The sequence below is a fragment of the Wyeomyia smithii genome, chromosome 1 (assembly GCF_029784165.1).
Source record: "Wyeomyia smithii strain HCP4-BCI-WySm-NY-G18 chromosome 1, ASM2978416v1, whole genome shotgun sequence".
Classification (NCBI taxonomy): Eukaryota; Metazoa; Arthropoda; class Insecta; order Diptera; family Culicidae; genus Wyeomyia; species Wyeomyia smithii.
The window spans coordinates 81,299,023-81,311,672 of NC_073694.1; the positions used below are offsets into that span (position 1 = coordinate 81,299,023).

The 12,650-nt window shown below is 36.9% G+C and overlaps 1 protein-coding gene across 6 annotated transcripts in view; it reads left to right on the plus strand.

Annotated features, from left to right (window-relative positions):
* The window catches only part of LOC129719200 (glutathione hydrolase 1 proenzyme-like), a 159,341-nt gene extending 147,435 nt beyond the window's left edge, over positions 1-11,906 (plus strand). For 4 of the 6 annotated variants that reach the window (XM_055670719.1, XM_055670724.1, XM_055670721.1 and 1 more), the window contains exons 2-4: positions 6,370-7,158; positions 7,214-7,639; positions 7,771-11,906. In XM_055670719.1, coding sequence (XP_055526694.1) covers positions 6,370-7,158; positions 7,214-7,639; positions 7,771-8,284 — 1,729 coding nt within the window. In that variant the 3' untranslated portion in view covers positions 8,285-11,906. Of the gene's footprint in view, positions 1-6,351; positions 7,159-7,213; positions 7,640-7,770 lie in introns of all 6 variants that reach the window. The other 2 variants (XM_055670722.1, XM_055670720.1) reach the window with 1 other exon arrangement.
* The last annotated feature ends 744 nt before the right edge of the window (positions 11,907-12,650 follow it).

The window sequence follows — 12,650 nt, forward strand, 5'->3', positions numbered from 1 at the left end:
TTTACGTGAAAGAGTGTTTGCAGAAAAGGTTGTTACCCATGGTTAAGCAGCATAACAATCCTCCAATCTTTTGGCCCGATCTTGCTTCCTGCCATTACTCTAAGGATGCACTAGGGTGGTATAAAACAAATAATGTCACGTGTGTCCCAAAGGAGATTTCTCCAAACTGCCCTGAAGTTCTCCCTTTTGAAGCTTTTTGGGCTTTGACCTAGGCAAAGCTGAGGAAATATGTCAAACTAGCGGATAATGTTGAGAAATTTAAGAAAGATAAGCTTAAAGTGGTAAAAATGGTCGGAGAACACACTGTGCAAAAGCTTATGAGTAGTGTTAAGAGAAAAATTAGAGAACTCGCGTATCCTACGAAAAATAATCCCAACTTGAATTGAAACTGGAAAGAATACACTTATTATCTATATTTCAGAATAAAATGACCCGAAAAATCCTGTATTTTTTGTTTTATTCAAGAAAGAAGATGTAGGGGTACTGGGGGTAAGCCCGGCCCCTAAGGAAAATGATTCTTTAGTAGCGCTTGAGGGCGAATATTGTTATATTTCTTTCACAGAATCATTGTCCAGATTGTTTTCTACAAGATATGAAGGTTTTCAGTACTTTTAAACTGTTATTTTACAAGGAATAGTGAAGTTGTGAAACTAAGATAAAAACGACGTTTAGCAATCAGTGCGGGTGAAACCGGCACCCCTTGGGGGTAACACCGGCACCTAAGTTTGTTCATGAATTAACTCCAATTAACTGAAGCAATTTGAATTCGGAGACCGCCGAATGAGAGATCTTACATTTCTGTATGTTATTGTTGAACTTGGTTGTTGTCGGTTAGCTAGTTCTGGGCAGATTGCCGGAACAAGTTCCGGTGAACATTATGTATAATCAATGAAAGAATTTGATACCCGGCAAGCCTATCATGTGGCACTTCAAATCATATTATTAACTAGTTTCATTGAAGCCAGGATCACATTGGCCACACCGGAGCATATTTCAAATACCACCGGGAAAGCCGTCAGTTTTGTGACTTGATTCAGTACATTTGACACCTCCAATAACCCTTGGAATCATTCATAAATCACAGAAAAGCTTGAGTGCATGGTTCTAAATCGATTAATTAATTTATTTATCAGCGAGACATCGGTAATAGATGAGAAATATGTGTCAGTAACATCCAACTAGCCTCAGGCCATGTCGGGCTCACCGGGCTTACCCCACTCACTGGATGACGGTGTAACCCCGACAGCACACATTTTTTTAAAAAGAGTATTTCTACAAATTTATCGCTTCAATTTACCTCAGATCGAATTCCTGTGATTGCTAACAATACAGGCAATAAGTTGTAGAGCAACGAAAAATTATTTTAGTCTTTTCAAACGTATAAAAGCTTAAGTTCCACTCACGAAAAATTACATGCTTTTACGCATTTGCTGCAGTAGCGTATGTTTTGTCTATTATTTTGACGTTTGACGTTTCACGGTGGCTTCGATGTGTCTTAAAATGTATAAAATATTAAATACCAACACTTCACATATTCCAAAACACAGTTATTTAGCGTTTTCTAGTAAAATCCTAGGGGTGACGGTCTTACCCTCAGTGCCGGCCTTACCCCCAGTACCCCTATTTATAATTTTCGGAACAGTCTATATTAGAGTGGCCATATTTTATATGGCCGTTTTTGAAACTATCGATCTTAATGAGCGCCGGGCTGAAAAAGTTTCCTTTTGACCTCTACAATAAGCCACGAAAATTTGAAGTTGATCGGAGTTTATTTAATGGACCCACAAAGCGCTTTTATTTAAGAAATCGATTTACATGAAAATTGTACGGAGTTTTATTCTTTTTTTAACATATATCTCTTGATAAACGTATCCAAACACACTTGTATTTTTATAAAACCATCATATTATTGTCCTAATTTAAGTTTAAAATAATCTAAAACTTTTGGTGTTTGTTAAAAAGTTCGGATTTAGAATGAGGTGGGTATTTTTACGGTATGAACCAACAACATGCAATATCAACTGAAGTTCGTCTTCATTATGTGTTGGAACACGGTTAAAATTTTTCATGAATTCAACACCATGTTTTGTGGCGTCGTTGAGAGCGAATAATTTTTGAAAGAAGTTTGCTATTCCTCATTATTTTTCTACTCGGCTGGGTCACGGTCGAAAAAATCAACATGAGGTTCAAAACTCGAAAAGAAAGCACGGCAGCTTTTTAAGGCCAAACGGTATTGAAGCCAAAAATGGCCGACTTCGAGCCACCACTTTGAATTTTCAAAGGCACAAGACTCGGTAACAGGTAATGCGTCATCTGTGAAAACGCTGTTTTATGTTTGCTGTGGTGAAGCAAACATAAAATAGCGTTTTCACAGGGAATGCATTATTTATTTCCGAGTCCTGTGCTTCTAAAAGTACGAAGTGGTGGCTCGAAATTGGCTGTTAGTGGCTTCAATACCGTTTCACCTTAAGGACCATTCGCTTTTAATCGCCTGATCATTTTTTGTTTAAATTCAAGCTTAAATACCACAAGTGATTCTTCATCTTTCTAGTTACAGCGTCTGAAACGACTATCAATTTCGATACATGCGAAAGAATCACGTAAAAAATTCATAACTTGAATCATACATTGGATAGCGTTCGTACACCCGAAAAACACCTGAATGTGAAGTTTGACTATAAAAAGGAACATGTCTCGAATGCGATTTATGGTCAATGATCAGAGCAAATATTTTCTCAGGCAATAAATGTTATTTTTAACCATATAGCGTGTGATAAGTGAAAAAGGGTCACTTTACAACCAAGAAATGTGAATGCTAACTCCAAGAGCACTTCATAATCGCCGCGAACTTGATTGCATAAAATTGCTTGATTTGATTGCAATCTTCATCGTACCATTTCTAGCGAACTTTTGGATCATTGAAGCTGTGAATCATTTCGCTTGATGCTCTTGTAAAATAGTTGAAGAAAGGTGTTTAAGGTCCGATGCTTTGCCATGTAATATATTTTGCATAAAAGTTCATAGTTATGAAGAGGACAAGTAATATTGGTTAGTTTTCGAAACTTTTCTGGAATATTCCAATCCACTAGCGTATTATGAACTTCTTGGGCGATATTTTTGCCGGAGATTTAATAAATTTTAAGCGCGCCTAAGAACTTTGCTGTTCAATCGTAACTCATAAGAATTGCAATTCGATTAACATGAGATATACCGACTATATTTGAAAAAAATCACCGTCCTGGTGAATTTAGATAACTAGTGCTGAACTGTTTCATAGAAAAAAATAATAATAATAATACTAAAACTAACATTAAATCCATACAAAAAGCTCTTAACCCTTTCCCACTCATGGTGACTTTAGAGCACCAAGAATTATACTGCCGTGAGATGACATTGTGACGTAGATCCAAGTGATCAGTTTTTCAGTACGGCCCAAAAACGAAAGAATTCTTCGTCACTTTTGTATGGAAATGTGTGCCAACGTCACTTTGTTTTTTTTTGATTTTATGCAACGTACAAATAAGTAACAACGAAAAGGAAGATACCAAAAGATAGGTCTTCGAATAATGAACAAATTGGTATCAAAAACTCATATTCGAGAAAGTGGCACTTACGTCACTTTGTCATCTCACGGCAGTATAATCATCATATCTTGACATAAAATAGTTTGTTGTGCTTACGATTGTTCCATAAACTTTTATATGCTGCCTCAGAGCATCACTGGGCGTTTTCTTCAAAATACTACAGTTAACAATAATTTTAGTTAGTCTACAAAGTATTCAGTTTGAAGTTTCTCGTGAAGCTATAAATTTTAATGATAAACCTTGTGAGCGGGAGAGTGTTAATAACTTTAATAATTTTGCTTCACCAATCCGATTGTGACAGTTTACTAGGGATATAATCACTGAATGGCAGCTTCAAATCTTCTAACAAATACAAGAGGTCATTCATTCATTACGTAGCGTACTCAGAAGAAGAAGATATTCAATGAAGAGTTCCATTGTGCGAGGCCCCCATGCAAAATTGTGTTATTCAGGAATAGAAGGTATTCAAAATTGCTAAAATTTAGCGTTACGTAACATGTGAATGTCCCTTATGATATGGTTTTATGATTAAAGAGTAATTCGACACAAAATATACAACTATTTTAAGAAACTAAGGCAAAAACTTCATGAAGAGATGAAAAAAAAGCAATTCCTTTGAGAACCTTTTTTTTCAAATATAAGCGTTTTGTGGGTCCATTAAATGAACTCGGATCAACTCCAAATTTCTATGGCTTATTTTTGGAGTAAAAAGGAAACTTCTTTCGCCCGGCGCTCATCGAAATCGCATGATGTTACAAAAATGGCCACTATAGTCTATATTCAGTGAAAAGTGATTTTTTCATTTTATATTCAATTTTACACAATATTAGGAACCACCCTATGTCGAATATATGAACCACCCTAATGAAACATGATGTATTCGATGCTAGTTATAGTGTATATCATTATACAGGCTATTTCGAGAGACTAGCGATCCGTTTCATTAAATAAAGTCTAAATGTTTCAACTCAGCCTTCCACAATTGAAAAAACGACTAAGTCCCAGAGAGTCGATTTTTGCAAAAAAAAAATTTCAGATGACACCAATTCTCAACGTTTCATGCGTTTTTAAGTCATTTGGCATCTAAAAAAAAATTCGAAATCCGAAATTCCACGTACCCCCCTTGGGTGATTTTTCGGTTTTCAAAAAGACCAAATTTCAATCGCTTTGCGCCACCCCATTTTTAGTCCGATTGAGCTGAAATTTTGCACAGGGTGTTTTTTCGAGCAGATAAACATTTTGTATAGGGTTTTTTTTAAATTTTTTGGTTACTTTTTTTTCCTACGATGATTGGCACCCTACTGCAGAGCTCTAGCGTGTAAGAATAAATAGTTGGTGTCGAAGCGCCATCTCTGCGGCCAACTCGCGAACTAAACTGAGCGTCAAGTTGAAGTTCTTACTACACTGAGAAACTTTGCTGAAGACTGCACATAGGTTGGATAGAGTATCAAAATACTGGACCGTGTATTCCATGCAATTAATACATAGCAATTGTATTTTTACATGAAACCTATGGTTATATTCAAACTGGAATATCACAAAACACAAAAAAACACATCTTTCAAAATTTCAGAAAATGAAGACTTTTTGATGGACAATTTTTAGAAAAAATCATGGCTTGCTAATACTTGCTACCCGCTGAGATATCTACTTCACAAAATTATGGTTTTTTTTTCAAATTTTGTGTAATATTTTAGTACTTCAAAAACTTCTGTACTCGGAAGAAAACGACATATTTATTCAATTTCTATCGAGAAAAAATTTGTAAGAAATTAATTCGAGTGAACTCATAAAATTATCACAATAAAACGTGATATTCAGACAAAATTTAAAAACTCATAGATCGCTGAAACATGAAGAGATAGAAATTTTGTATACTCTGTGAAGTTTCATGGAATTCAGAGATCTACAACTTTGTCGAATACCGCAAAGCTCTAGCGTGTAAGGGAAAGAAGTTGGCATCGCAACGCCACCTTCGCGGCTAAATTCCGAACTGATTCAAACACCCAAAATGAAGCCCTAATAATACCAAGAAACTTTGTAGAAGATCGGAAACCGATTGGTCAAACCCTGAGTGCACTATTAATTTCGTTAATTTCGTTCGGTCTTCAAAAGGTTTTTTTTTGTTATATTTTTGCGTTTTTTGACTGCCTATTAAGTATTAACGAAATAATTGTTAAACTTTTGATTTACAAACAAATTTTTAGACCAGCAATGCTTTATGCTGTACCGATCTGGTCAAGTTGCTGTTCAACAAGGAAGAAAACGCTCCAAAGGATTCAGAATAAAATTCTGAAAATGATTTCGAAGCGTCCTCCTTGGTTTGGTACACTCGAATTACATAGACTTTCTGGTGTTGAAACATTAGAGGCTATGTCAAATAAAATTATTAACAATTTTCGACAAAAATCGTTGCAATCCTCAATTGCTACGATAAACTCTTTTTATAGTCAATAAGTTAGCAATTAAGTTAGTTGTAAGTTTACTTCCCTTTCTTGACAAGTAGGTTTAAATCCCTACGAATGATAAGTCCTAATTGCGAAAGCAAACAAATCCTAACAATTAAAATTACAAATTTCTAACAGTGTTGAGAAGTCACCATTTGTGATTGGACACACATACTCATTATTTACTAATATTTATCTTAAATACTTAAGCTACTAACAAATCCCCCCCCCTTAAAAAAAAATTGAAAAAAAAGGAAAAAATAATTGTTCCAAAATCATCTTCTTTTGTTCATGTTGAAAATCCCAATATTTAAACTCAGAATATTATTTTGTTACAGGAACCCTCGAAAGAAAAAACTAATCGCGGCCATTACAGTTGCGTTATTACTAGTTATCGCACTAATCGGAGGTGTGTGCTATAGTGTTATAACACCCGAAGCTCTTCGCGATCACCATTTTGGTGCTGTTGTTGCGAACGGTCACGAATGTGCCGCTATTGGAGCAAACATATTGCGTGCAGAAGGATCAGCCGCTGATTCCGCCATTGCTACACTTTTCTGCGAAGGTGTAACATGCCCACAGAGTATGGGCATTGGAGGTGGTTTCCTGCTAACTCTATACGATCACGGCAATCGCGAAGCTGTAACTCTGAATGCTAGGGAAACAGCCCCGGCTGCTGCTTCTAGGGAAATGTTTGTCCAAACAAATAATACTATACGAGATAAGCGAGGTCTTGTAATAGCAATTCCCGGAGAACTTAAAGGTTATTGGGAATTGCATCAACGTTACGGAAAGTTAGCTTGGGCAACACTCGTCCAACCAACAATTGAATTATGTCGAAAAGGTCACATGGTTACTGGTTACTTAGATCGAATATTGCAAAGAACCCAAAAAGCAATTTTTACTGAACCATCACTGAGAGAAATTTTCATTAACCCGAAAACTAACAAAACATGGAAGGAAGGAGAATTTATTAAGCGTCTGGCATTAGCAGACAGTTTGGAAATCATCGCCCGTGAAGGTGTTCATGCTTTATATAGTAAAAATGGTACCCTATTGCCTCAACTTATGAAAGATCTGAAAAGTTTTGATAGCATCTTGACCGAAGACGACTTTTACAACTACGAGTAAGAGATTTTAATTCATTTTGCTAGTTGAAAGAGACATTTTTAGTCATTTCAGGCCAAAATGGGAGACAGCATCAACTTTGGACATTCGCGGTGGAAATCAAGTGCACTCTTTTCCTCTTCCTGGAAGCGGTCCTTTAGTTAACTTCATGCTTAATATTCTGGATGGCTATGAGGATTTATATGCCGAAAATCCTTTAACATGGCACCGAATAGTCGAAAGCTTCAAATTTGGCTATGGTTTACGAACTCGTGCTGGTGATCCCAACTTTATCAATGAATTCGGCGATTTACAACAAAATTTAACTAGTCCAAGATTTGCCTCTTATGTTCGTAGTAAAATTGTAGATAATCAAACCTTTTCTGACTACGTACACTATGGCGCAGAATATGCTAATATAGAAGACCAGGGAACAGCACATGTGTCGATTCTAGCACCTAATGGTGATGCCGTATCTGCCACTGGCACTATCAATTATCTGTAAGTATCAGCTTCTTGTTAACATGATTCATTTATCAAGATTCCTTTAATAACTATCCTCCAAAAAAAAATGGTTATTTTACATAAACTTAAACTCATTTTATAAAATGTTCAAAATAATTCTATTTCAGACTAGGAGCGAAAATACGATCGCGCTCTACAGGGATAATCCTCAATGACGAAATGGATGATTTCTCCTCACCTGGTGGCGCTAATACGTATGGCTTGCCACCATCCCCAGCAAACTACATCGTTCCAGGAAAGCGACCCTTGTCTTCAATGGCTCCTACAATTGTCACTAACAATCAAACTGGAGTGCGAATGGTTGTAGGTGGAGCTGGTGGATCACGTATTACCAGCGCAATTGTGACGCTACTCATGAGATATTTTTTCTTCAATGAAGATCTTGAAAGTACCATGTCATCAAAACGGCTTCATCATCAACTGGCGCCAATGTTCGTAGACTACGAGCCCGGTTTTGATGAGACAATCCTGCAGGCGCTGCGACAGCGAGGCCATGTTGTAAAAGAGAAAGGTTCGGACGCTGGGTTCGCTGCTGCGACAGCTATTGTGAAGGACTCGTCTCATAAGGTATCAATGGCGTTCGACCCTCGAAGAGGCGGCAGCGCTGAAATGGTTTTTTAATTCTACACAAGTTTGAGTCGTAACCCTGACAGAAAGATAATATAGTTGACTTCTAATATATAGCATTCATATATAAATAGAAAATCTCCAATGCTTTAGAGAAAAGAACTTTTTTTACTTTCTAATCAAAATTACTAAAGTATAATTCTGCGTTATTTTGATCATGTCTAAATGTAAAACTAGGGAATTTTCAAATTGAGCACTCTCAGCATTTTATCGCTCATGAGGAATCACGCACGGAATCAACCAAACGAAAAAGAATTCAAATAAACATTGTGTTAAACACAAATAGTCGTAAAAATTATAAAAAAATGGTGGCAATATAGTTTCTACTAACCGTTTATGTAAAAAAGCTGGTGGTCATATTAGGGATGGGAAAACTATCAGTAACTACTGATAGTTATCAGTAAGAAATAGTAGGAGGGTGGTATTCAAGACACGACCGCATGACGTTGACTACCGTATTCTTATATTCCATTGAACCAAACTTGAATTGAACCAAAACTTCTGTAACAAAATTTCGAGGCACCAAAAGGTGCCAGTTGCCGATTATTCTCGTTTACTGGTTAGTCCGTCCATAATTCCAGCCATTTTAGTATTTTGCAGTAGCCATTTATTACCAACAGCCACCAGCATAACGGGTGGAACCGGCACGAGATGACCGGTACTATTTTGTCTTTCCTCCTTTTTTTTCCGCTAGCAGCAGCATTTGGTATAACAGAAAATTCAACTAGCCGCTTCTGTACCAAAATTTCGAGGCACCAAAAGGTGCCAGTTGTCGATTATATTGTTGTTTTTTGGTTAGTCCGTCCAGAATTCCAGCCATTTTAGTATTTTGCAGTAGCTATTTATTACCAACAGCCACCAGCATAACGGGAGAAATCGGCACGAGATGACCGGTACTGTTTTGTTTTTCCTCTTTTCAGCTGCTAACACCTGACGCTGTCGTGAAATTAACATCAACACAAACATGCATTTTTGCAAGGTTTTTCTCCGCTAGCAGCAGCAATTGTAAAACATAAAATTCAATTAACCGCTTCTATTATAAAACTACGAGGCACCAAAAGGTGCCAGTTGCCGATTTCTTGTTTACTGGTTTCCGTCCAGAATTCCAGCCATTTTAGTATTTTGCAGTAGCCACCAGCATTACGGGTGAAACCGGCACGAGATGACCGGTACTATTTTGTTTTTCCTCCCTTCAGCTGCTAACACCGAGCGTCCGTATGTATCCGGTACGGTTTAATAATGAAACTGATGGGGTGAAATGTTCGAACGATATGTTTTATACCAAGTTTCGTCAGATAATTAGAAAGAAGGAGGGGCTACATAGATGATGGAATGGTAGAGAAAAATGTTTCTTGAAGGCTGCGCCGGCCGCTGTCGTAATATTAACACCAACACAAACATGCATTCTTACAAGGTTTTTTCCGCTAGCAGCAGCATTTGGTAAAACAGAAAATTCAACTAGCCGCTTCTGTACCAAAATTTCGAGGCACCAAAAGGTGCCAGTTGCCGATTATAGTTTCCTGGTTAGCCCGTCCAGAATTCCAGCCATTCAAGTGTTTTGCAGTAGCCATTGACTACTAAAGCCACCAGCATTACGGGTGAAACCGGCACGAGATGAGCGGTACACTTTTGTATTTCCGCCTTTCAGCTGCTATCACCTAGCGTCCGCATGTCACTGGTGCGGTTTTGGAATCAGAATGATGGGGCACCGGCCGCTGTCGTAAAATTAACACCAACAAAAAGATGCATATTTGCAAGGTTTTTTCCGCTAGCAGCAGCATAAACATCGGAATCAGAAAATGACAACAACAATAACAACAAAGTCAGATCGATTGTATCCGTTAGTGTCGACTGTGCTTGGGAAGAGAGGTAGTGATTGGCTGCGCGGTATGATTTAGACAATCGATATTAATTACCAATTTTTCAATAGTGTATCTCCAACAATAGTTTGTTTTTGTTACATAAATTTAACCGTAGAAGAATTTCTGATCGATTGATGCCAAAACCTCGAAAACCTGATTATAGATGACTGCAAAATAAGCGCTCAAAACCTGACCACTTTTCTCTGGTTTTCCCTGGTTGAATTACTAGATTTTCAAATTCAGGGGCCTAACTTCGATATAGATGTTAGTCAACGTCAAAAATATCATTAACTATCAGTAAAGTTTTTCCCTTTTGTCTGATTTTTTTCCGAGAGTCTCTACAGTCATATGATTTTCACATAAAATCAATTTTTCACAGTCAAATCTAGAACGATCACGATTTTTCGAGTTTAGACCACTGTGCACTGTGGGATTTTCAAATCAATCTTTTCACCAATTGTTAATGTCTTGAAATGTAACCCTTGGAATGTGTAGAAACTATTTTGGAAGTTATTTCATAAAATGGTGGTTGAAATACGTGCTTTACAATAAGTAGTTAGTTGTTTTTTATCACTTTTTTGTACTTTACGACCTTCAAAAGGGCATAACTCAAAAATGTACCGTACGAAGATTTTGAAATTTTGACCAAAGATTCTGGACGACATAACGAATCGAATGGTGTACTCAGATTCTTTGGTACATTTTTTTACAATAACGGTCTGTGGGAGCACCGTGCAGCCTAGCTGATTTAGTATTGAGTAGAGCTAGATGTGTGAATCTATTCTGCGTGCTGACCTTACTAAGCCACATTTTCAATCACCGTATTACTGAAAAGCTTCTCTCCGCAGGTTGAGAAGTATGCAATGGACCTGGTCTTTTGGCCAAACAACCGCCCCTCTCCCCTCCTCCTTGCGACTTTAACCACGTGGCCTTTTCATTTTTCAAGTGCCAAAATTTCACTTAAATTTTTACATTTTTATTATTGAACTTTCAGTACATTCTATATTTCTAAAATGCAAAAGCTTCATTCTTGACAAACAAGAAATTATAAGTCAGGAAAAAAGACTACGTGGTCATTTCGTTAACCCCCCCACCTCCCTGCGTGGTCTTTTGACAAACCCCCCGTCACATTTTTTATGACCACGTGGTTTAGGAACGGCCCCTATGTAGAATACAACCTTTCTGTGAAAAATTCTGAGTAGGGGTTAAGAAAATTTCTTGTGTGAGATGGGAGCTCTCTTTGCGGCATTCGAAAACTCTTGTGTCCGAAAGCGAAATAATACAATTTTTGGCGATTGACTAACTTGGATGAACAATACAGTAAGAATCTTAAATGATAGTTCCCATCACTATGCCACTGCCCAAAATCCGGGCAAAAACGATCATGGCTGCAGAAACTGGTGTCAATATAGTTGCCACTAGAGATACTCAGAGAGAGAGAGATAAGCGATGAAAAAAATGCCAATTTGGCAACGAGGTTTCACATGTCAGAGATGCCAGATCTCTTGTCAAAGCGCAAAGTTAATTACCTTTTTCATTCGGCTCGTATAACCGGTGGTGAAGATGGAAGTCCTGGGAAATAATAAAGTGCATCAGAAAAACCATGAAGGTGTTAAATTTTATGTTGATGTTTAATTTTATATAAATTATGGTGATGATTGATTATTTTGTTGACTATATGAAAGGTTTGTTCAATGTTTTGCAATGGAACATGAAGAGCGTGTGAAAATAAATATATCCTTCATAGTACCTGACTCAATGTGTTACCTTTCTTGTTCGTTTGGATCGGATTTTGACATGTTCGATTTGCTCAGAACACTCTCTTCGCATATCTCTCCTCTGAGTATTGCTAATCCTAGCTTTTGAAAAATTGGTTGAGATTATACTCTTAGGAGGGTCAGAATTCGTGAAACGGATCACTAAAAATCGCGATGTCTAATTTTTTCAAATGAGTATTAAAAACTTCAAGAGTTTCACTCGGGAAGTTGATTCTCCAATTTTTATTGAATTTGAGTAAGTTTACAAGTTGTTATTGTCATTTGAAATTTAGGTCAAAATTGTTTTTAAACAGACATAGCTTTAAAAATATTGCATCGAATTTGATGAAATTTTCACAGCAGATGCATCCTAAGTTGTAGTTTACGAAAATAATTTTTTTGGAGAAAAAAATATTTTTTTCAATAGTAACTATTTAAAACAATATGTTGAAAATCTATGTTCTGGGGCACTGAAAAATCTGAAAAAAAATCACAAGTATTTTTGACGAAATTTCGAAACTGCCCTGAAAGTTTCGCGGTGGTGATATTTTTTGATCAAAAGATATGGGCCTTCAAAGTTGGTGCCAAGCGCATTTTCAAGCGAGAAGCGAGTGAGCAGTACTACTATTGACAATCCCAGCTTCAGTTATATGCAAAAATTCTGTAAGGTTTGAAAAATTAGTTTAATAGAAATGATTATTAGTCGCCAAATAGTCAAAATATGCTTAGTCTGTTACCCAA